The 26,314-nt window shown below is 36.1% G+C and overlaps 1 protein-coding gene and 1 long non-coding RNA gene across 4 annotated transcripts; one reads left to right on the plus strand and one right to left on the minus strand.

Annotated features, from left to right (window-relative positions):
- The first annotated feature begins 1,050 nt into the window (after window positions 1-1,050).
- On the plus strand, window positions 1,051-24,325 carry gzl (godzilla E3 ubiquitin protein ligase). Of its 2 annotated transcripts, none has more exons than XM_019044272.2 (10): window positions 1,051-1,208; window positions 3,500-3,699; window positions 5,983-6,184; window positions 7,605-7,800; window positions 8,998-9,212; window positions 10,396-10,570; window positions 11,672-11,883; window positions 12,583-12,874; window positions 13,551-13,664; window positions 17,618-24,325. In XM_019044272.2, exons 3-9 carry the CDS (start codon window positions 5,990-5,992, stop codon window positions 13,637-13,639), a joined length of 1,374 nt encoding a protein of 457 aa, XP_018899817.1. In that variant the 5' UTR covers window positions 1,051-1,208; window positions 3,500-3,699; window positions 5,983-5,989; the 3' UTR covers window positions 13,640-13,664; window positions 17,618-24,325. The 2 variants fall into 2 exon arrangements, with proteins under 2 accessions (XP_018899817.1, XP_018899818.1); XM_019044273.2 differs by lacking the exon at window positions 1,051-1,208 and adding an exon at window positions 1,419-1,627.
- Window positions 6,433-26,310, minus strand: LOC140224187 (uncharacterized). 2 transcript variants are annotated; one of them, XR_011899436.1, is made up of 2 exons: window positions 26,182-26,310; window positions 6,433-8,342 (listed from the first exon to the last, which is right to left on the minus strand). It is a non-coding gene; the product is annotated as an uncharacterized lncRNA (long non-coding RNA). The 2 variants fall into 2 exon arrangements; XR_011899437.1 differs by lacking the exon at window positions 26,182-26,310 and adding an exon at window positions 14,881-17,611.
- Window positions 26,311-26,314: the final 4 nt, after the last annotated feature.

Raw genomic sequence — 26,314 nt, forward strand, 5'->3', positions numbered from 1 at the left:
CGTCACTATCGACCATCGTAGAGTTTCCAAATCTCTGTCCCTAGTTCATTTTTTCGAAGAGGGTCAAGTCCACTTCATAGCTTGAAATTTATACACAATATGTATTCCTCAACAGAGAAGAAACATCAAGGAGATTATCAGAAAATGATGTTGACCAGTTTTCCAAAGAAAAAATGAAGTATGACTAGATGTCCACAATGTCGGCCGAGGAAGATACGTTGTTTCGCACTTTAGAAATCGGTATAACATTAAATAATTTTTTAGACATCTTTAATCGCGTCATTTCATTTTCAATTTTATTTAAAGTTACTTACTCTCTTGGAGGTTTTTCTATTAGGGCTCCCTACAATCATGGCCTTCAAGTTAAAGAATTAGTAATAACTCATGTAAGTATTAGAGTCATTCTTTTATGGCCTCTTTGAAGGATATTGCCTACTCTGTAATCTTTAAAATTTTTATTGGCTCAAATATGAGAGTGCAATGTAAGACACCAGTAGGTAAGCACTGCATATACTTAGAAGAGCTGATGCGAAGACCAATGTTTCAGAAATCAAGCGTTTCCATTAGAACTTGTCCTCAACTGTTCCATCACACACCTTTTTGTTTGACAGTTGAATTAAGCGTCTATCAGGAGGCCGAGTGCGTTATTCGTTGTATGTACATAATTCGTCCGCGCTCCAAGATTGGTAGCTCTCCACTCTTAATTTGCTCATGTCGTCTGTCCACCTCTGAGTCCTCAGTTCAAGGTAACATTTGAAAAGTGGCGCCGTTATAGCTACAGTGTTGCCAAGTTATAAATAATGCTGTGCTGCAAATTTTAGCAAACTTTTCCCTTTTTTAAATAATGGATCAAAACATCACCTCTGCAGCTAATATTATCGTTTCAGAAATCAAAAGTTTTGAAATCCAAAAACCATCGTTTCAATCCTGTGCAAAAGTTGTCGAAAGGCATTTTTTTCCTATGGATTTTGAGTTCCAATTTGAAACTTGAACAGGCGGCAACTCTGCGGCTGTGTGTGAGTGAGAGGGCAAATGCAAAGCCTACGGAAAAAGAGAAGGATGGCAATAACATGATGTCTCGTGCATGTTGTGATTGTGATGGTGAGCAATGTACTTTGTCGAGAGTCGCAGATAGAACGTAATTAATCATATTTTTCTCTCTGATTTGAAGTTCAAAGTTTGTGCAGGTGCTTTGGAAGTTTGAAAAAGTAAGTGTGTAAAAAATTATCCTTATCTCCCCAAAGACCCCTCTTTGATACTAATATTGGTTCCTCCACTTTCAATAATTTGTTCAGTTTAAGGTTAAGTTAGAACTTTTTGTTCTGTTTTTCTATTCTTATCACTACCTAAATCACCTTTTCCGTCTGAATTACGCGCAATTCTGCCCCTTTCGTTTCTCTTAAGCACTTCTTCCTTTCCATCACTGAAGTGTCCTTCTGATAATATTAAGGGCAGCATGTTGAATGTAACCAAGACAGCTTCCTTCACATTGAGAATGGCTCTTTTCTTTTCCTGATTATGTTTTATTTTGCCCCACGATGATGGCCTCAGACATTCCTTATTTTCACTCTCAAGGCACCCCAATGAATTACCTCTGATCCTGAGATAGTCTTAGGTAAAAGACCAGGTAATTTCATACTTCAAGGTCCTCGCAATCACCTATCTAAGCGGCTGGCCTCTTCACAGAGTCCTCCATTTAGCGTCTTCCCCTATTTTTGTTCTCTTCCACTCTATTTATTTTAGGTACAATCCCTAACAATCAGAAGTTGGACTTGCTTCAATACTACTAAATATCTAACATACCATTTTCAATTTTGTCATCCTTTAGTATGTGGTATGCTTTTGTCACTGACAAATAGTGAATCTCTTAAATGGTTTGATCTTTCTGTGTCCAAATTGTCATTTTTATGTATCATAGACCAAAACTGATTCTTATAAAAATCCATATTTGCCAAGCGTTCCTTCAGCCCATAAGGGTTCGCTTGAAACATCCGGGCATTACAGATTTTCAGTTTCAGATAAATCCACCTAACTTAGTCCTATATAAATTCTTGTTTTCAATTGAACACTCTGCGTTAGATGGATATTTTTTACTATTTTATCATGTGTAATTCATTTGTGTACCTTGAGATACGGCATCTGACATTCAACACATGAGAAGTTTGGCTGGCTTGGTAGTAAGCCCATTATAATTTGATGAAGACTTTAGCCGACAAGGTGCCGAAGGAAAAAGTTTGGTACTCAGGCTGCATGGAAAGTCCATGAAAGGTACTCCCTAGCAGTTTGGTACTTGAACTGCATTACCGTCACAAACTGTACACACACCATAGAGAAAACAAACATGTCTACGAAACTCATCAAGGAACGAACTCCTACGGGATAGCTTTCTTAGACTTTCCATGCAGTTCGAGTACGGAACTACTAGGGAGCACCTTTCATGGACTTTCGATGCAGCCGGAGTACCGAACTAGACCCGCGCCGGACACATTACATCTGTATGAGGTGCATTTTGTGCTTACATCGCACTATGACTTGTGCCCAGCAATATCCACAGCTAAGGTGCAGCTCCCTCATTACCTATTGAGGACTATATCTCTATTATCATCCCTCATCTTTGATTGAAACTGTTTTACTCATTATCTTTCCTTTCTTAGTATATTCAACCAGTATTTTCAATGTATCTAACTCAATCTTGTTGAGTAGTGTCCCTTACTAAAAATTAATTTTTTGGAAAAGGTGCTAAGTATCTGACGAACTTCTTTGAAAAATTAAACTTTTTTAGATCTCTTCTGAGATTGGTAAATAAAGCTCTGAAGAGACTTCTGTGTTTGATGCAACAGACTACGCCTTTGCCCTACTTGTGAGGTATTGTTTTATTTGTAACAAAAGCTGCATTGTCGAAGTGAACTGTTTGGGACCGCTAGGCAACGGAATTACCCAATTCCAAACGCTCAGCGTTGTTCGACTCCGTTTGGATTGCCCGATGTCCTGGACTGTTTACCAAATGGAAGTCAACAAGTCATCGGTCTCAGGAGGTAGTTGAGAGCGTTGAGCTAACCTCTAAATGTAATTGAGCACTCGGTGTCACACTCAAAACAAAACAGTTTTTAGTCAACAGAGATGACCGACAATGCGTTTCCCAACGGGTAAGTCAACGGTCACGTTATATCCGTTAACGTTGAGCAGCCCAACGCAAACGGAAAGTTTACTTCGACAAAGCACCTGAAGATTCCTGAGCCCTCTCTAAGCCTGAAAGTGGATTTTAGATTTGTTAGTCCTTCAATATTGAAGTCGGGCATGGTTGAGGTTGAATAATCACCTATCTATGTGTTTGCGATTAAAATTTTAGCTTAAGCAGTATTTCAAACTGATGATATTTTGGAAACATCTTGTTCTGAATGAACACCACTCATGAATGAAAAAATTAGGGTAGTTGTTTTGTTGAACTAGCTAGTTTATTTCTGTTACCGATTCTAAATAACTTTTTGCTATGTTGCAGGAGGGATTTTTAGGCTGCTAATTATGTTGAATTCCCCCATGCTGCAGTCATCCATATCAAATTTACCGCTCATCACCAGGTTTATAGCAAAAGATTACAGGAATAGTGTTAGCTAGAGAACAATCAGCATGTAATAGTAATAAAACTACAAAAGTAATTATCATCTCTCCATCTCTTCTCTGCAGGCACTTTTTCAGCAGGTTAGTCATCCAACTATGATTTCATCTGCCAATTATTTGTTGTAACTCTAATATTGAATCATTGAAATATACAGCTCTTCTTTCTCTGCCTTACCTCACGGGTGCATAAACATTTGAACCCTGGGACTGGGCAGGTCGCAATCGATTGCATGCTAAAATTAGAAGGTTCTGTTAAGGGGTATTAAATTTGGAAAAGAACGCAAAAGTCGTTTTTTTGTAGCCAAACTGCAGTACACACATGATTTTTGCCAAAGCCCTGTAACTTATATGTTCAGAGCCATGAAAAGGTCATCTTTTCGAAATTTCGAAGGAAAAAGAGGGTTTCAAATGGGAAGGTCAGTTTGAAAAATGGTAAGGCCAAAAACTCTCTGCATCCCTGCCTCACATTTGACATTGTTTATCTGTATTCAAACTGGCAGTGTAGAAAAAACATTCAAGTATAAAGTCTTCAAGAAACAACAACTGAGTACTTGGAGCTGGGCTGAGTGAGGTGTGAGAACCATGAGTTGAACAAGACGATGTCAGTTGATAAGCCGTGTCTTCAAAACTATTATCTCACAAATTCATTGATTCCTGTGTTACATCGGAAATCCCATGTGCTTGGTAACATTGATTCCACAATGGCAATTTTTTTAAAAGAAAATATTCCTACTATGACATCTTCCAGAAGTGCATGAGACTAAGTCATGGTGCCCAGCTTGAGAGGTTCTTTGAAAAAATGCTTTTTTTCAGCTGATGAACATACTCATTGCAGCCTCAATGTGCAATAAAAGATTCATTGCGCGATATTATATGGAACCCAACATGTGTATTTTTACTACAGTCTTGTTATTGTCTAATCTCACAGTGTTGCCAAGTAGGCACAGGAATCTATATGTGTGGTTTGTGAGTATCATTAATAGATATAGGCCAAGCATGACAGAATTTTGATCTCTTTGTAGTCTTGCCCTTATATTTGGCTTCTACACGAATTCATTGATTCTTGTGCAATATGGGAATTTCCATGTGCCTGGTAAGACTGATTCCACTGTGTCAATTTTTTTAAAAGAAAGTAAACTATGACATTTTTAAGGAGTGCGTGAGACTGAGGGCTCTAATCCAATTGGATTATATTTATCATCAAGTGCATGTATCTAAAGAATTAAACTATATGAAGTGAAATGGAATGCCGAAAGCTGAACAGTTTTTTGTGAACAAAAACAGAACATTATTGGTTAGAGCTGCAACACTGTTGTTCTCGTGTACTCATCGAAGCTCAGGTTGCCAATGCACGCTCATTTTGTGATAACAATGTTTACAGCTGATAAAGTTTAAATGTAGCTCAATAGCCCCCTCTCTAATATTGAGCCAAATTCTCCCTCCGAATAATGGATTTTTGCATTTTAATATTTCTGTGTGATTTCCTCATTGGTTTGATTAAGTTTTTGTGTAGGTGGAAGATGCCAATTTTTTAAGGCATCTAAATTTCCTAAAATTGCCTGGATAATTTTTGATGCAGCTCGCAATGCTCCGAAACTCACCACTTTTACTGTGAACGTCTAATAACTTTAAACGTGTTGCATTGTGAACTGATTATGATAGATATATTTCATTGTAATAATCCATCAATAGGAATAGCAGTGGATTACTAAACTCTCACTATGGAGCACCAGACATGGTGCAAATTTAAACATTTTGATTTATGTTTTCTCATCAAAATTTCAAGTGAAACACTATTTATACAATGAAAATTACTGAAAGTAAGTAACTTCCAACAAAAATATTGGCGGCTTTTTTTTTTTTGTATAAATTTAAACTTCCCATCCATGGAAACAAGTATAATTTACATGAGTCAATTCGCTTACTAAAATTTACTTTGACAGGCTGCATCACGAAAATGTGACTACCTCAATATCGGCACTTGCTCATTGAAAGACCCACCAAGCCAATTTAGTGCGTTATTGGATATAAGAAGTCAGGTTTTTCATGTGAGCAGGGTAAATTTTTCATAACCAATGCTAAATAAAAACCTCTGGTTGTAATTCTTTAATGATCGACAAAATAAAAATGATAATATTTTGATTGGAAGTTTATTTCAGCAATTTTTGTGTAATCATGCTCCATGTGAAATGTTTAAGATTAAACCTCTATCAGAATACTTAAATTCTTACAAGGGGTTCATTTTGCGAAAGATTTAGCCTAACTCCTATGGTATGTCTGTGTTCATAATTAAATTACGTTTGTTTTCTTTTAAATATTTAAGTCATGCTAAAGTTTCAGCACAATTTCTGTCTCTTATTTCAGGTGCATCATGTACCCTGATCAATGGCGGCAAAGTGCCCCTATACCTGTACATATCACCATATTGTATTTGATCTCCATAATAGGTTCGGCAATAGCGGATGTATTAGTTTACTCAACACTAAATCGTTCTTATGAGGATGTAGACTTTCGCGATGCCCCATCGAGGTTTGGTGGGTCAATACCCTTCTTTGATGGCATTGAGGTTAGTTGGTTTATTTTTGGGTCCCTGATATTTGGATTACATTTTGCAATAAGGAACCACTATCTCTAGCTCTTCCATAAAAGCACGTATCTGCATAGGGAAATCAATGGCATATATGTTGTTTCTAAAATGAGCCAGAAATAGTGGTTCCTTATTGCAAAATGTAATCCATTTCATATGTTTGGTATATTGGTCTAATTGCCTCACTAAAGTGTAAGAATCATTAAAAATCAAAACACTACAACACATCTTTTGTCATGTTTTCTTATGAGTCCTTTAAAACTAGAAATACAATTTTTACACAGCTGTTGGAAAGTATGTTTTGCGTTGCCAGATGTTTACTTAAGAGAACTTTGGCAGCAATCATGAATATTAAATTATTCTCAACCCTCTATGGCATAGTGTTACTTATTCGTAACTACGCTTCTTTTGTTTTTTTTGGAAATTGAACTATTCATTGGTGGCATGAATTTACAAATTTTTATCAATGTTTTCTTGTTGAAGAAATGATTGTCAAAATTTTGACCTTGTAAGGGAAATATTTGGGACTATTTGTTTTTTCAAAAGCTATAGCATATATTTTTTCCCCCAGAATCAGAAACCCAAAATTAATTTATGCCACAGAGAGTTGAATAGTAAACGTACCTGTGAAGTTTAATGAAAGGTAAAATGTAACGTTCTACATTCATCAATGGATCAATTTTGATGATGACAATTTTTGATAAGATGAAAGTAAAATTTCCAATCAGTTTTTTCCTTTTACTTTTTATTTATTCTTTTGCGAAAATTCAGTCAAAAAAGAACCGACTTTACAATCTAAAATCCCGCTATATGTACGAAACTAAAATTTGGCGTGAAAAAAAAGTAAAGAAAACCTAGTATTTGCCTGCATGAAGTCCTTTAAGTTTTGAATTTTTTACCTAAGTTTGATCATTTAGGTACCATTTATTTTTACAAAATTGCACAATAGTTCTTATGTTACAGCAACTATGGCATTAGTGAAGAAAAGCATTAAGTTTACAATCAATGCAGTAGGATTTTAATTATTAATGGATGGATTTATGGTTCAAATCATTATTAATGTTGGTTTATACAGTTGTTTCCAAAAAATTCATCAACAATATGAAATATCTCTTTAAGCAGAAGCTTGCTTGCTTCTCTGAAGAAAGACCCTAAGTCTGCAGTTTTGAAGGATAAGTCTTTATCAACTGAATTTCTGAATACTTAATATTACTCTCCAAAATTTTTGGCGAAATTTTGATGTACATAATATTTTTATACTTTGAATTATAGTGATGGCTTTGGAAAAAATCAGCCAGTACAATATGTCCATTGTTTGTCACTTATTTAATGCTTTTAAAAATATACAGTAATGGCATATGTTTCCTGGGAATGATGGAGTTGTTTTCTTTTTTATCAGGGTTTTGTTGTTTATGCCAATCCACCAAATGCATGCCAAAAAATAATGGGACCTCCACAATATTGGGACAACTACACAGGAAAATGGTTTGTGTTAATCAGTGCGGAAGGTTGCACCTTTGAGCAAAAGATTCGTTGGGCGCAGGATGCTAATTACGACCTCGCCATAGTACATAATGTAAATTCTAGTCGCGTTGGTAAGTAAGATTAATTTCAGTACATACAATTTTTGAGACTTGTGGCACTTAAACACCTTAGTATCTGAGACAGAGAAATTATTTTACCTGTCTGGCTCTTACGTCAATTTAGAATATTTTTGTATTTAAGAAAGAGTGCCATTTTCTTTTGGATATTTGATTGTTATGGTATGCTGCTTGGTTCAATGTTATGACCTACTACTTACTTACTTACTAATGGCGCCACAGCCCAGGGTGGGCTTTGGCCTCCAAGACGACGCGTCTCCATCCTACTCTGTCCATGATCTTTTCCTTCCATCCTTTCACTTTGCTAATATGATATGTTTGGTTTTTTTCCGTGATCCATTCTCTTTAGGTTACTGTATCTGTAAATTGTCTGGTTACCGAGGCTTCATCTTGGTTACCGAGGCTTCGTCTTGGTTTTCGTAGTTTGGATGTTTTTACATGGTAGAGTTGCTAGCCCTATGCACAACCCTCCTCCTTTTCTTGGGCTTGGGACTAGCTAGAGAAATCAACTCGCCTCCAGGCGGAGTTGTTATGACCTATTAAAAAAGTAAAAATGGACACATTCATCAGCTGGTGGTTCATTTGATCTTTTCATCAGCTCAGCATAAGCCTCAGATTCTTCCCTCTGATCCGGAAGAGAGGTTATGAACACAGAACTACGACTGGGCAAGCAGCAGTAAAAAAACGTATAAGTCCTTTCAACTTATTTTTCTCAGAAACCTTAGAACACAACCCTAACCCAACCTGTAGATCTTACACTATAATATAAAATCACAAGAGTAACGCAGGGGTGTAGAAAATGTGGAAAAGCCCCAGCAATGTGGAAGAAGGGTACATTTTGAGGGGTCCAAAGTCGAAAATCAAAGGAAAACAAGAAAAACGTCATCTTTTTTAGATTGGTGGGAAATTTTGTGAAGAACTGATGAGAAAAACAAGGTAAGCTGACTAGCGGACGTGTGAAAACATGAAAGCTTAGAAGATTCTGCATCCCTGGAGTAATGCCTAATGCCTGCGCTCCAGGAGGTTGGAACTCAAAGTAGTCAGGGGGTGTAGCCCCTTAGTTAACTTGAAAATTATTTTCAGTGTTAAGTCAGCTTTTTCAGTTCATAATTTTTCTGGAACAAACTGCACTTACACGTCAAGACTGTATTTTCTGTCTTGTCAATTAATCCTATTTTTTCTCTCTCCTAGTTCCCATGACTGTGGATGACCCAACAGGCATAGAAATTCCTTCCACATTCATCAGTGAAGAGGCAGGATTGAGGATTCGGGATGATTATCAGTATCTGTTCCACTACACAATAATAATTGACGACAGCCGTTTTCCTTTCGGTTGGAACACAAATTTACTTATACCGTTTATAATCATCGTTGGATTTTGTTTCTGCCCTATTCTTGGATACATTGTGAGTATTGTCAGTTTGCTATTTTAACCTTTCATGACTTACTCTGAGACTTCTTCTGCTACAATGAGCAAGTGTCTTTAACCATATTTGATAAATTTTTTTTCTTATGTGTACGAAGTAATCAGGCTGCGCGCTAAAATATCTCTCAACTTAACCAAGACTTCTTTTGGAGTAGAACTCATGTAATCAGATACCTAATAAATCATATAAGTTGAAAATACCGCATATTTAATACCAATCTATATTAAATATTAAATGTTTTGCCCATCTCTTTCAGCTATTTTCCTCGTAAAAAAATTTTATGCTAATCAATGGGTCAGTTAGGCTGGTCACAAAATCGTGTTTCAATGCCTGATTTTTGTAGATTAGCTCAAAATAATAAAATCCGTCCAAATATCGACTTTTTATGTTCAATATTAAACGAGATACTGCGCTTTGAAAAATTCGGTTTATGAAGGCATCCACTGAGGTAGTGATACCCTTGGTTTCTTCCACCTTGCTTTCAGCAGTGAGGGAGATACACGTTTTCACTGGTTACTCAATATAAAATTCGGACGAAAGTAAGGTGGAAGAAACCAAGGGTGTCACTACTGCGGTGGATGACGTCATGAACCAAATTTTCAAAGTGCGATATTTCGGTTGATATTGAACATAAAAAATTGATGTTTGGACGAATCTCATTACTTTTAGCTGATCTATAGGCATCAAGCATTAAAACACGATTCTGTGGCCGGCACAACTGACCCATTGGTAATAATTTGACTATGACCCTGCAGACCCCTAGTTAAGTGACTTGTGAATTTGGATGTTTAGAATTGTGTTATCAATATGAATATTAAAATACACTGTCTTGTTTTATGGTAGTAAACACTGTTTTGCTTTATAGTAATGAAGGTTGATCTTTGGCAAAGCAAGCACATAATTTGTTGGGACAACTGAAATGAATTTTTGGCGGAGATCTATCAGCACTTCAAGAAAATTCATAGCATTGATACAGTAGGTAGGAAGAATTCTGAATAAAATAAAGGTTGAAAGTAAAATGGTGCACAACATCATGTGTCATCATTGCAGTTAGTGTGGTTATGGATTTAGTGCAGAGTATGCTGGAGGAGAGGTTGCCAAAACAAGTGTTGTGTCAGGTTCTTCCTGGGAATACTAAAATTTGCTGTCTTTTTTCCTACAGATAGTTAATTTTATCAAAGAGAGAAGACGTGCGCAGAGACGCCGATTACCATCATCTACGCTGAAGAAAATACCCACTGAGAAATTCAAGAAAGGAAGCCCATACGAAACATGCTACATCTGTATCAGTGATTTTGTAGAAGGAGAGAGAGTTCGCCTTCTTTTGTGCTCTCATGGTAAGTAGCTCATTACATATTTACAGGAAAAATAGAACTGCGTGAGACAGTCCTTGAGGAAAAATACCTTAATTCAAAGTAAATCATTATTACTAGAGCATCAAGGATTTCCCTACAAGCAGTGTGGGACAAAAAACGCCCAAATATGCAAGACCTGACCGGAATGATGGCAGTTTGAAGTTGACTGTTTACAAAATGCAGTTTTGAGAAAAAGATATTTGAAACTCTGTTTTGCCTCGTTCGGGACACAAAATTGCTGGATCCTAATTACTGTAAAAGCTCCCTAATGGCACAGAAATAAATTGAAGCGCTCCTGGAGGATGAGTTCATCCTACCAGGCAGTAAAGGAATGTCTTGCTTTACGAAGCAAGATTTTTTCCCCCTTTTTGTTTCAATGAAGCAATGAATAATGGGTCTGTTGCAAACTTTTTCGAGAGCAAAAATAAGAGTTGTACCTTATAGATAATGTCTCAAAAATCATGTTGAGCGCATCGTCAAACTCTGAAATGCACTCCTAACTTCACAATCTGCGTAAGAAATTTGCGTTTTTTTCAGATTCCTGCTTCAAAACGGATACTATGGCACAGGTGAATATTTCATTTGAGGAGTCATTCCATTCAATCCCTATGCTCAACATGGCCGACACTTCCGTGCGGAAGTTGAGGAGAGTACGAGGTCAATCAAGGCGGATATCTATCAACGCGAGAAAAATGTGAATGTAAACACACCGATTGTTATCAGGTGGTTAGAATCATCGTTCCGTCACATGTGTATTGGCAGATTGGCGTCAGCTATGTTAAATATTGCGCAGTATCCCTGTGAGCAGGGGTTGGATGGAATGACTCCTCTAACAAAATGTTTACCTGTGCCGTAGTATTGTTTTGGAAGCAGGAAGCTCAAAAAAATGCAAATTCCTCATGCAAATTATGAAGTAAGGAGTGCTTTTCAGACTTTGCCGATGCGCTCATCGTGATTTTTGAGACACTTTCCACATGTAACTAGTCTTATTTTTGCTCTAGTAAAAGTTTGCAACAGGTAATTGGTAGAATATCACCTTGAGTTCTTCTCTGTGTAATTGTCTTTAATATGAATTTTTTTCAGTCTTTCATTGTGAATGTATTGACCTTTGGTTGACTCGCTACAGAAGAATTTGTCCAACTTGTAAACGAAAAGTTTACTCTGCTGATGAAGTGCAGGGTACAAATGTATATCTTTCGGATACAGATAGCGAATCAGAAACTGATGATCGCTCACCACTAATTCGCTCAGGGACAACACAGACACAGGGTGGAACCTTTGGTTTAACTGAACAAGTGAGTATTTTTGTGAATTCCATGTTTCCATACTGATGAATTGGTCGCGTCATAAAAGACCCTTTATGGGCTATTATGAGATCAGATCTTCATTCGTTCCATGTACTGGAGGCAGTGGAGAGGCGTTGCTTTATTTACAGTGAATAAATATGAATCAAATTACAATAATTATAATAAAAATATACTTATCAACTGTGAAACTCTTAAACCACGTTTCTTGTTTGCTGTGTTTTAAAATTCTTCACCATTTTATTATTTTGAAACAGAACTAAGCAACATTATCCCTCAAAGTTTTCTAGAATTTTCTTCACATAGAGGAGAAAAATTACGGAAGTTTTAAAGAATTATCATTGAGTAATTATTTTTTAACAAATAAAGCATGAAAAGATGTCTGCATTGTCGCAAACCAAGATATGTGGAAGTATGAGGAGTTAAAGAGCTTTTAATAATGATAGTATGTTCAAAAAGAAATATAATGTATTTTCAACATTTTTCCAAAAGCTCCTTTTAATACTTAATTGCTCTCAGCTCTACCTCAACTTGTTATTTTTCAGAATAAGTCTAGGTTGTTGTAGCATTACGAGATTTAATTTCAAGAACGCAGCAATTCTTTTTCTCAGATACCTAAATTTTAGACTGCTGAAATTTTTTAGTCCCGTTTGTTTCACATTTTACTAATTTCAAACTGTTTTGTTCCAGGAGTTTCGCCGATCGCTCATCGCCTCATTATTTCGGCCAATGGAGCAGTCTTCGCCGACGTCATCCTCTTATTCCAACACAAGCACCTGCAATGAAGTGCCTTCTACATCCAACTCTCATGGCTCTCAACAGGCCGCCACCCCATTCAAACACCCATTCTTTGCCCCGATGATCAATTCAATTAACTCTGTGGACTCAATCGGTACCATTCCAGCGGCCATTGCAACAGTTCCACCATATGCTAACCGTGCTCATCAATCCAGTAGCACAGAGCAGCCAACATCAAATTCAGGTCAGGAGAATTGTTTATGGTCTGAAGGTTTGTGTGTGGAATGACATTTTAGTTGCTTTGGAATGAAAGGAAAACAAAATCATCAATGAAAATTGCCTCATGGCCTAAGATTTTGCCCTGGTTATGAATAGAAACATTGGTGATTGAAATTGTCCTGTAATGAAGTCTCAAAGTTAGGTGCCATGTAACTTGTTCTTGTTTTTGGTGTTTTTCTGGTTGAGGATTGATAGGGGAGATATTTTTGAACTCTAATCAGTCCATTCTTTTCTGCTTTTATGTTTGGAATATCAAATTTTGATCTACAAAAACTTTATAATATACACAAGACCAGATCTGTGAAAAGAGACCTTATCCTCCAGGAGGAAACTTCCCGTAACTTTACTCAGAATTTTAAACCAAGTTTTTCTTTAAACTAAGAACTTTTGTCTTGGAGCTACAGGACTCATATTTCCTTCATTTTTAGAGTTTTCAGCATTAAACTTGCGCCAAAATTTTCAGATTTTCTTTCCCTGTCATTTGCAAAAAGTTATGGAAAATTTGCTCCTGTAAGATAAGGTCCCTCTTGACTGATGCGGTCCCATGTCCTGTAGCTATGAATGAATATGAATATTTTCTAATCTCTTCGGATGTTACCATTTGAACTTTCAAGAAATCAATGCTCTCTCTCAATTTACAGAAGAAGCAACTGTAAGTGATGATACAACCGTTGTACCTCAAGGAAGCTCCTCGCAGTCGGATAAGCCTGCATCTGGGCTAGTTATTTGAAAAGCATATCAAACAAATTATCATTGTGAGTACCCAATTTTCTCTTAAATTAATGCAAGGTGAATCTACAGACTCAAGTCAAGCGTCTCGCCGTTTTGACACTCTGATAACTTGTAGGTTTGGAAATATTTTGAAAAAATCCCTGGGTACTCTCGACTTCTTGTGGTTCATCAGGTAGTATTACACAAAACTCAATCCTTTAATAGTTTGAAATAATCCTAAAGGTATTGCTCTGAGAGGGGGAAAGAGGAAAGGGAGGTGAGGGCTTTTACTAGCATCAGATAGTGTTACCGGTGTGTTCTTTCACTTTATGCAAAATGATAGGATGAGAAAAATCCTTGTTTATACATTACTGAGAGAGCTTAGGTTTGAAAAGGGTGGTACAAGCATAGGGAAAACTTGCATAGTTTTCACATTAAACCACGGAAATATAAGATTTTAATGAAAAATTCGAAGAAAGAACTAGTGTTAGGACAGGGATTCGGCCAAATCCTCTCGAGGATATGGATTTGGGATTCGGTGTCGAAATGCTTGAACCCGAATCCGTAAATCCTCTGAAATTTCAAAATTTGCGCCATGAAGCCAAATCCCGGAGATTCCCTATGGTTCTCGAATTGTGTTGAATATCAATATTGTCTCTCGATCTCATTGGTCTTAAATTTCGACTCATTCCAAAATGTTCTGGAACAATAAATATTGGTGTAAATACTAGCCGCGTTAAGATATCGCAACCAGCATTAAAATTAAAAAAAAAAAAATGAATAAAAAAAAGGACTGGGTTTCTGAAAGTGAAGGATTTGCGATGGATTCGGATTTGAGGATCGGAAGTTGAAATTTGGGATTCAGATTCGGATTCGGGTAAATTTAGAATACGACCCAACACGAGTCAGTTTGTTGCTTCAGAATTGTTGGATAGGCCTCTTTCCAAATCTGAATTTCTTTAACTACAAATCCTTCATCGTCAGAGTTCAAAATGTGTGTCAGTGAGGAAAAAAGCGACGGAAAAGCGATGAAGAAACAAGCATATTAAGAAACCCCTGAAAAGATAATGTTTTTAGGATCACGGAAAAAGAACTGAAACAGCAAGGATTTTAGAGAAGGATATTCTGGTTCTAGTAGACACCCTGTTCCTGTTCCCAAGTATAACTTGACCAGAAATTAGGTAAAGTTTAAATTCGGTTTATGTTGTTAGAGAAAGAAGCACAAAAAATGAAGGACATCAACAATCATTCTACGACTACCTGTTGAGAAACATCATGAAGATTGCCCAATGAATGATGATTTCATGTTTTAATTTCCCTTCCCAAGACGGAAGTTCAGTGCTGAAAGTTGGCGAAGGTTTTCAACGTAGCATCTAATGGATTAAAATATTAGGATTCCCGGGGAATGCAAAGTATGAATCGAATTAAAGTGCCCGCTTTTCTTAACTGCACCACTGCCCATAACTAGACAGCTGAAGCTCCTATTGTAGAGAGGAGCCTTGACTTCAAGAATTCACGAGGGATTTGTTTTTGAATTTTGAAACTGAACATCTCAAAGGACTGGGAATGCTGTCAGCTGCAATCCATAGTTATTGGAGAGGGGATAGAGATGTGGTTTGATAGATGGAGATGTGATAACACATAACGATGCTCTGGGCAGTTATATCACCGCTACGAATTGGAATCAAATTGAGAGAGGATTCACAAATTAAAACATGATAAAACAAGCAGGAAAGTCCAACACGAGGTGTTGGATAAGCGCAGCATGATCATGAATAATCCTAACTTAACCAACGATTTATGGGAGGAAAAGGAAGTTTAATCGATGAGTGACGACTTGAACTTATTATTAGAAGGAAGCTATGAAGTATATGGTGCCAAAAAGAAAACAAAAACATTTCCGTGTAAATATGAGATGCGAAGATAAAAATATAAACATTCGTCGCATAAAATGAAATGATATTCCAAATAATAGATGGCAAGTAAAATTTATTGACATTAATTTAAAGTTTCTCCTGTCTTTAATACTATTATCAGGAAAACGCAAGATATAGACAAAAAATTTTAAAAAATCAATTCAAACCTATCAATATTTTTTGTAGTTCAAAGCAACTTCTGTTATCACAGCCTGCGTTTGGTTGATTTACGGTCAGCCGCAAATAAAGTGAACGTTAATCTGATTCTATGAGAGGGTTTAAGCACAACTCATATGCTACTTGAGACATCGAGACCAAGTTTAACAGAAACGAATTTATCAATTTCAGAAGCTAACACAGCAATTTTGGCCTCATCCACAATCTTGGATTTGACAATTTCGAAAATTGGATTTTAAATTCGAGTTGCTGGTCGAAAAATACCCTCTGGTCCCAAGCTTTACGAAAATCGATGCAATAGGAGCCGAGATAACATTTTAGGCCACATCCGCCATCTTGGATTTGCGAATTTTGAAAATTGGACTGACAATTCGAGTTTCTCGTCGCAAAATCCCCCCTGATATCTAGTTTTACGAAAATCAATGCTATAGGAGTCGTGATACGGGGTGCAGGAATGCTGTGTTGCCGTGAAGAAGGAGAAGAAGACGGAAAAGCCAACGATTAGGGTCTCGTGATGTCATAGCAATGATTGTTGGGTCGCTGGACACTTTGTAACTTGCTGGTGTATCTCAGCCTTCACTGCCTGCCGAAATGACAGCCAATCGGAAACCCTGTTACATGGCCTCGCAGCTTGCACGTGTAACCGATAAGAAAATTTCAAACAGCGATCTGCTTTGAGCAAATTGGTAGCAATGTAAATATTAGAGAGCTTTAGCAGGACGTGAAGGGTCATAATAGATTCCTTTGTTCACGGCATTGATTAAAAAATTGTTACCAGCACTGTAGACGGTCTCCACGTTTAATTATCACGATGAGAAAATACAATTATGTTCCCGACACGGAGAGGCTTTGAAAATAACCCAGGATGCAATGGGTGATGAATCATGTATCAGCTGTGGATCTTCGCAACCAGACCATGAAGCACGGTATATGCTTACCGCGCTTTATAAAAAGATTTTAAGAAGCAAAAACGTTATTGAATGAAGAGTTCTGTGTAGTTTTATCTCAGCGGCGCCATTTAAGGGGGGTGGACCGGGCATTTTCCTGGCTCTGCGCTGCTCAGTCGTGTCAGAGACAACTCCTCGTCTGCCATTTCCAAGGTGAGGAGATGAGCAAGAAAAAACTTCATCACTTTTTTGATCAGCCCTGCAATGACCAGGTGGTGCCCCTGTTTTATGAAATAGGAAATGGGGGATTTTGAGAAAATTATTAGGTACAATGAATCTTTCATAACGATTTTGAGTGATTTTTCCGTTGTTTTCAGAATACATATTTTTATCCATCATGTGAAAGAGAAGAACTTTGAGACAATAAGACTAGAATTTTTTGCGTTTACTTGCAGAAGTTCAGTTGACCCTGGACATGAATAAAGCCAAGTAGCGAAACGCTTTCGCAAGACACATAATAGGGGCAGATAATGCACACGGCGACAGTATCTCTAGGGGAAGAGATTTCGATAAGCTTTACCTAGTTTCAAGGAGGAAAGGGTGTTGGCTTACTATTCAATTTTGTAGAGAAGTGTTCCAAAAATATCAAATCTTTGGGGGTTGGCTTACTATTCAATTTTGTAGAGGAGTATCCCAAAAATATCAAATTTTTGGAAAATTGCATCCTCTGCTGTGTCATTGTGCTTCAAAGGGGCCTGATGTGTGTAGGAATTTGATTGGTGATTTCTGACAGCAAACCAGGTGACTCAGGTGATCTCTTTTGTTTTGGTGTGACTGCGAAACTTCAAGTAGTATTATGAATTAAATTGGGAACAATGGGACTGCTGATCAGTTTTTCCCCGATAGCGTGACTCAGTAAAAATAGTCACAGTTCTTTGGCTCTTCAATATTGATATTTAATTTAGACTTTAAAGTAATTTGATTTTTGAAGTAACTTTGTGTTGTAATTTGTTCCAGCCGAAAATCTGAAATTTTTGAAAACACTGTCCAGATAGGTTATATTCTGACGCTTCTGTGGTCAGATTGATTTCTGCGATCTACACAACCTGACTCAAACATTGATTGAACAATGCTGAGTTGCTCTCCAGTTTTTAAGTAAGCAGTGGCATCGAGATTTATATCTCACCTCAACCTGCACTGGTTATGGATTATGATTGAGCGCATCAAATCCAGTTTCCTTCGGCCAGAACTTTCTTTCTACTTGTTGAAAGCATTGATGTTGGTGAATGGCATCTCTCAACAATCAGTGATTTTAGAATATATTCAGCAATGCCTATAATACTTGTGTATTTCTCTTAATATTGTTTTTATAAAACTTCATGCCCTCCTTGTTTAGGATTCATGTATTTTGTAATGACTTCTACAGTCTATCATGTCTTTCAGCGTCTTAAATGGAATTTAATAGACGTTCAGATCATTTAGTTTTTGGGAGGCAGACCTCTTCAATAAACAGTGAGAGCAAGCTCTTGATAAGACACCTCTTAGCCATTTCATTTTGAAATTTCTCATTGTGAGGTCCTAAACTAGACGTTTGTAGAACAAGTTGGTAAAAAACAACTCAATTCATTAACAACATATCGGCTGCCAACTCTGTTTTCAAAGAAACGCAAAGTAAATATGAAATTGTTTAAAACTGTGTGTAATAGGGTAAGCAATTAATACTCAACATAGTCACTAAATGTATACCAAGTCAAGTCGAGTAAATTCTGCGACTCTGGAGAAAAGTTTTACCGTCATCTTTTGAATCTGAAGTAATTTATGGAGCTGAATCAGAGTGCACTTTTCTTCCCTGTCTGTCGATTTTTTTATAACCGTAGGTGATCCCGAATTTGGTCAGCCAATTTTCAATTCTAAATCCTGCGGCCCGATTATTGAAACTATTTTGGCTCGATAAGACCTGATGCAATAAATTGCATTTCAATGTGTAATTGAAGTGCTTGAAATTTTTACAAATCAGTCTGCAGGGTCACTGTTTATTTCTATCGTTCTTTTAACTTCATTTCCAGTTCAGTTTTGTTACCCTCTCTTTGTTTCCATGCAAATTCTCTATGTGAAACTTATGCGGGAAAAAGAAAGAAAACAAGTGCAAAAGAGCTCTCATTGTCATATGAAGTTCAAGAAAGGATGGGCACTGAAGAAATACACGGTGAATGGATAGGTGAATGGAGAATTGGCCGTCTGAATTTTTTCCAGGAGAAACCAAAAGAGATGATCTTGGATTGAATTTAGATTCACAGCTTTCTAAACCTAACCTGCCTTAAAGTCACACACCTACCTAGAGGACTCCTAAATTAATTTTTCCTTAGCTCAATAATAGATGGAGGACCCAATTAAAACAGTTCCTTTGATTTTCTATTTAATAGTTGGATTCAGCTGAGGAATATTTAATCTTTTTTCCCTCAGAATGTTCTGTACAATTATTTACTGGAAGCACGTGGCTGTCATATTTCAAATTTATCGTATTTATTTTCTGTCTTAAAGAGTCTCCATGTATGTGTGGTGTGTCTCCATTCTCTACAGCGCACAGGTTCGATTCGTAGTGGATGGAGTCTGTAAACATTGAGAAATCGGAATGACTCCTTGTGTGAAACTTATCAGAACCTGGAAAATTAAATTTTCGTTCGAATTCATTACTTAACATCTGCAAGATTTCACTTTAGTGTGTAATGCTGTTATTGCAGTGGACGGACGTTGAAATTTTTGAAGCTTTATGGAAGTATATATTGATCCTTGTAACTGATGACTGATGAGACTCTACTTGCTATTTTTATCTTTTTGATGAGGAAGATGCCTGGATAAAACTTCCAAAAGAATGATTAGCATTGTAGGATGTCGGAAAACATAACCTTGACCATAACTATCTCGTAGTGCAAAACCATTTATCCTCATTACAGCGTTTCATAATTTTGGAACCTATTTTATTTTTCAAAGAAAAACTAGCCAACTTTATGGCTTGAAATTTATTTAAAATATATTCTGGGAACAGAGCAGATAAATCGAGGAAGGTTCCAAGAAATTACGTTGACTAGTTTTCCGTAGAAAAATTACAGTACGACAGGAAGTCTGCTATGTCATAACAGGAGGTACAATGTTTCGAACTTCAGCCATAGATATTTTCCTCAATGCAGTGGTATCTCCTATCACTCATGTTTTTAGTTTTTTTTTCTTTTAAATATGTGGACGATCAGCAGTAGTCTAAAGTCTCATCAGTTATCAGAATTATTTTTAGAACTCCTTTATTCCTCTTTGAATGAGGCAATGTACTATAGTAAAGAATGATGATTGTAAAATTTTACCCAGAGCACAATAAATTTATCCATCTTGCGCTCCATTTTACTGTCAAAAGGTAATTAAAATAATAATGGGGGCATTGATGATTGAAGAATGAATAAATTATATTTGACACACAGTTAATTTTCATGCGATTTTTTTTCTTTGCATTTATGTGTGTTCTATGAGCAAATTAGCTTTTGACGACTCTCATGTTGTGAAGTTTTCTTAGTCTTAATTGGAGGTCTAGAGTATTTTGATTCAATATTACTGTAAGTATTAGGACAAGCAATTTTTCACTGAGTCAGTGACTTAAATTTCAAGGGTGCCATCTAAAATCTTGCTCTTAAACTCAGCTTTTTATTTTGCATCCAACCTTATCGGTTTTATTGATTGATTTTTAGTCAGTCACAGACTTCAGTTTTATTTAAGCCTCTGTGAATCAAGTATATCTTCCTTCATTAGATCATCAGAATTACTTGCACACTGGTTTTCAAGCCATCAGTTAAACTCATTGTTTTTGTTCTGTAAATATTGTACCATATAATGTATTTTTATAAGTCCACTTGTCGAGTTTACCTGTTGAAACTATGTTCTGCGGAAATCTTATGTGATAAGGTATCCCTGTACGCAATAGTGTAGGTGCTTAATATTTTTTTCTCTTAATTATCTGTCTGAATGTGGTCTCTAATTAATACTTCAACAGTAGAAAATATCTAAATTCTTGAGCTCTTCTTCTCCATCTTAAAATAGTGAGAATGATGTGTTAAACAATTTAAAGGTGCACTAGTTATTCTACGCTCGTAGAAGAATCAATGCCTCTCTTGCTGATTGTGCTTTCACCGAATAATTTTTTTCCTTAATCATATTATAATTATGAAGTAAGGAAAAATCCTTCCTTTAGCATGAGAATTAAAAATGTCAAAAAAGTGTCATGAAAATTTCATGAATGAGTGCACAGCTATTTTCTTTCCCGGCTTTTTTTTGATACCAGAAGAAACCTGCGCCCATCTTACTTTTTTGCCCATTCAATATTGACTGTACTGTTCATTCACAAGACACTCAGTAGAAATATGTTCAAGTGTTTCCTCAAGAAGGAATAAGAAGGTACAGAATTCCAGTACTATTAAAACCGAAACATGCCTTTTCAATCAGGAAATTTTTCATACATTGCTTTTGACAATAATAGGATCATCAGTATTAATTTTGCTGTGTAAAAATCAGTGATCAAAGTCCTTTATCCCTCATATTTGCCATGCCTTTCCAATGGAATCTCCTGAAATCTAAGGCAATGAAGTTCATAAATTATGGCTCTCTTGTCTCTTTCCGTCTTGGTTTTGCAAGACTGGCTTAATCCATGGGATAAAATATCCAAATTGTTTCCTTCTCCCATCAAATTAAAATTAATTCTACTCTAAATCCTCAAACATGAAAAAATCCTCCTTCAGTAGCAAATGAATAATTTATTAAAATAATAACCAATCTAACCGCTCCATTGTTTTTCTGCTGTTCGAAGTCATTCTAAATCTAAGCTTGCAAAACAACAATAGTATATCTCTAATCAATCAGAAATAAAATCCTCTACCTATCGTAGTATTATTTCAAGGTTATTTGAACATTACTCCTACTTTTTTCATCCTAACTTTACAGTAACTAAGATCTAGGTTTGTGAATCAACTTTTTGTTGAAATTTTGCTTTAAGGTTTGAATTAAACAATCTCGCAACATGTTTTCTTTCCAAAATTTCATGAGGAAAATGAATTGTACAGCAGGAAGTTTTTTAATCACATGAACAAAATGTATAAATGTTCTTGATTAATATCTGTTAAATGGCAAAAATACAAATGATGTCAATCCAACTTTAATTTGACCTGTGTTAAAAATACTTGTTATTACTTCATTCAGAGGTTGATCTTCAAACTTCCTATTGTAAGAATAGTTTTCTTAGTGAGCTTTTGAAAAGAAAGCATGAGACATGTTTCCCAGGTGTGGACCTTGTCTAGTTGCCCGTTCCAATTGGGGTTTTTTGAGACACTTTTGTGACCGTATCTACAGGAAGAGACCTTACTTTCGTACGTTAGGTAACTTCTCTGCTCCCAAGTGAATTTCAGCCTTATAATATGAACTGAGGGTCGTATTTTCAGGATAGGCACACCTTTTTCATTGATCGTTTTCAGTGATATTTAGTTTGTAGAAATTTTTAGAGTTATGACTCAAACAGGAGGACTGTTAAGTTAGTGAAATTGGTGTGATACCCAAAAAAATTAGATGGAATACTTAATAGCTCACCAAGTTATATTTTCCCCTCAGAATGTGAAATCATCTGGCTTTCTGAAAAGTTTAATTTGTCCAAATTGCATCAATTTTAAATATATTCTTGCTGACATGTAGAACTCAATGATTCCTCAAGAAACAAACTTTGTTAGATTCAGATGAGTAGGTGTCCGAATTGCGCTAATTTGGGCAATAATCGGTAGGATTCACAATGTTTTTATCTATTACTCCTTTATCTATGAACATCACAATTTTGTCACTCTAACTAGCTTAAAGCACTTATTTCTACGAACGTTCGCAAGAAGATAACCCAGCTGGTTGGGGCTCTGTGAAAAATGAAAATATTTAAATTACCTAAGATCAGGAAACACTAGGAATATTTCCGCGTTTTGAAAAGATAAGTTTCTGATCTAGTAAGAACTGTAAAGATTTTCTCGCATAGTACTGCAATTCTGTTCAAATCTGTGAAGTTACCATTACCCTGGTCGTGTATTTAATTTTATTTATTTCAATTTTTTTCTTCCCCGTTCCTCCTCTGACTGTCCGTTTTGATTTTTGTTTTCGGAGTTAATCTTACCCTTTTTTACTGAGGAGAGGTTGTCTATCAATTTCTCGTAAACAGCTTGTCTGCTGCAAGTGGCTCTATAGCTTCTATGTTCTTCTTGTTCTTTTCTCTCTCTTTTTTTTGTAACATTTGAATGTGTAAACTTTTTGTAATTATTGTGCTTAATTTAATTTTTGTGCAAGTGAGCAAGAAGGCATGTATGTGTATGATGAGTGTTAGTTTTTTTATGCGTAAATCAAACTGTCTTTAAACTCAAGGAGATATTTCAGGTTTTAAAGTAAATTATGAAACTGCTAGCTGCACAGTTTTTGACGAACTATTTGAAAGTCATAATGTATAAATTCCAAGTTTTCTCACCAAATTTAGTGTGGATTTGTTACATCATGAAAATTGATAAGTTTCATCAATAGAAAAAAAAAACTGAATTCACGCAGCAGTATAGTCAGTGCATTATTACTGTGGCATGTTTCCCTCTAGAAATTGTGAATTTCATGAATCTACAAGTACTGTTGTTAGCGATGGATGCAAAAAGTTCTATAAAACGTGTATCTGCAAAATTAATTTCTCTCTTGGGAGTTCTAAATTCTCCTCAAGTTGTATTATCTCCTAGTTTTAAAACTCCTATTCCAAGAAAAAATAAAAGATTTGGTAGATTTTTTAACCTAGGAAGTTAAGTCTTTGAAGTGACAGTCTATCAGCAACCTTGAACCGTTTCATTTAAATTTTCTGTATATTTTTCAATAGAGACATTTTCCTGAGGACTTTAAAGTAGTGAAGATTGTGTATGAGGAACGAATTCTAGTTGAATTTTTTGATTTATTACATCCCATGTGTAGTATACACGCTAGATAGCAGTGTCGAGCGTGGATACTGCAATTCATGTTTGACACTGCTGTTTAGCGTGTATACTACGTAAGTCCTGCAATAATTTTCTCTAAAAATTTGTCGAATTGTTTACCAATGGTGATTTACAGCATACTTGTTTTCCTATGGTGTGTGATGTATCATAGTTTTTCTTTTTGTAGCTTTGTATTATTTCACTGTATTAGGTGCCTATTATCACCACCACTAATTGACCAAAGCTGGGTTTGAAGCGAGCCTCGTGGGCCACTGCCCATGGCAGCAAATCACAGATAAGCGGCAACAGATTTCAAAAGTAATGATTTTTCTGTCGCTTTTCAAGTCTTCAAAGGTTATCACTTTTGGAATTTTGAGGCGGCATAATTGTAAATTCAGCCCTGCACTCATTATCCCAGCTCATCATTATTTTCCAACCTTTAACGAGCTAATATTTTTCCAAACATTGATTTCTGCAGCTAAGGTCTATAATGAAAGTATGGAAGCACCTTGACGAGTTTATCACTTAAACAGAACTATTTGAAAGTAATTTAAAATTGTGGTAGTTCGTAGTTATGCTTGGATTTTTCTTCTTTTTTGTTGTTGATTCATGAAATGTGTAAATTTAAGAATATTTTTATTTTAAGGAAAAAGACGATAACTTGTTACACTTCGTGAAATGTTTTATATGCCTATTTTAATACATGTACTTTAAAAGATCTAGTTTGTTTTCATGATTTTCTAATTAATTTTACTCCCTTTTTTTTCAAAATTATTTTCCTCCAAGAGAACCGCATTTTCATTTACCTTCGAGTTGAATAATATTGTCAATGTTATTATTTACTCACAGTTAGCAATATGATTGCATTTTTCAAATGATATTGTTGCAATGTTGTCAAAACAATGCCGCATAATGATGGTGAAGCTGCAGGAGAGCGTACCTTGGTTTGCGATGTTGTAGATCTCAGAGTCGCAAAATACTCAACTTCATTTTTTGATCATTTTCTTCTTGTAAAAATGTATCCTTAAGCATTATTGTTGGTTAGTTCTCCTTTGACAAAAAAAAAAAAATGCGAAGTAGAGTTATCAAAACAAGAGATACGTATTCCTTCAGTTTCTCTGTGAATAGTACCATTGTTTTAAGACCCTCTCTTGTATGAGCTATGGGATGGTTACTATCGTTTAGTTAACAAAAATCAAAGGTTCACGAATTGAATTGAATTCGGGACAACTTATTGCTGATGATTAAAATTTACTTAAATGAAATCCTGTAAGCATTTCCTGTTCTTTTTTTCCTGTGGAAAGTCGATTTCTGAAAGAATATAATTCGTATGACCCGTGGGATTATAATTGTGGGCTGGAAAATAAGTAATTTTTAATCCAGAAAGGAAGTAATTGTTGTGGATAAATAGACTTGCAAAATATGTACACTTATTTGGATTGATGGGAAATCTGAAACTGGAAAAGGAAGTATGGCATTGCTATTTCAACATAGATAGGTATTCGATGAAGAAACTTGAGAACCCACATCGTTTTGCAGTTTAGCGAATTTCTTGTCATAATCGTTTCCAATTTTTTTAAGTAGAAAGAAGAGGAATATCACCTCGTTAAAATTTTCATAATTGAATCGGCCAGTTACAAAAGGGCTGAGTGCCAGGTATAAAAATACGGAAAAAACAATAGAAACGGTATGAACCATCCTGTTTTAAATTGCAGACCAATTAATTGATCGCTTTAATGTATTAGAGCTCTGAGGTTTAAAAGGAGTCAATTAAAACAGTTATTACCATTTTTGGCGCTTGAGCCCTTTTGTAACCAACCGATTCAATTTTTATTTTGGGTTTGAAGAACACTTTATGATGATTTGAAGCAATCAACTTGCCATATTTTTTTTTGGAATAATAAATAATGTTCTTATGACTGGAAATTTTGAAACCTGGCAAATTGAGTTAGAACTGCTGTTCCCTGATTTTCAGGAACGATTATTTTTGTTAATACAACAACTGTATTATTCAAGTTCTCAAATTTTCTCTCCTCCTCCCTCCCCTTCTCACCTCGCCACACCTTGAAAGCAGGTTTGGTACGTGAAGGTGAAATTTTCTTTCATGTTTCGATCAAAATCTCTTGAAAATTTATTCTCTAAAAGAAATTATTCTCAAAAATGGTGAAAATTGACGGATACGCCCTTTCACATGAGCCATACAACATGTTGTGATGAACCCAGATATGTCATCAAATAATTTCAAAAAAGTATTTTCAAGAAGGGAGAAAAAGCTTATCCAAAGTTGTTCCATCAAGACAAGAGCATAGCCAAGTGTGACGCAGCTAGGCGAAGCTCAAAGCTGAGGTCAGCCAATCAGCAAACGCCGTTTCCCCCGCCTGGCTTCGTCATCAGAGCCCGCCAAAAATATCGTTTCAAATTGGTGAAATGGTCCCATTTTTGCCATTCGCAAAACGGGGTTTCTTTGCCATTGAGGATTTAAAAATATCCGGTAAAATTCGCAGAAGCTCAGTGCACTCCGCACTTCTGAAAAATGAATTTAAAAAAAAAAAAAAAACAACGGATGCCACTGACCCAGGATGAAGGAAGGCGTTCGGAATGCGTACTAGTCTTCACGTATCGTCGGAATCAATGACCAATCCTGAGGCATGCTCAGTGGATGTTCCTGATGTTGGCCGTCGAAGCGAGAAGTCAGTGCGAGTTCGTC

This window comes from Bemisia tabaci, chromosome 3 (assembly GCF_918797505.1).
Source record: "Bemisia tabaci chromosome 3, PGI_BMITA_v3".
Lineage (NCBI taxonomy): Eukaryota > Metazoa > Arthropoda > Insecta > Hemiptera > Aleyrodidae > Bemisia > Bemisia tabaci.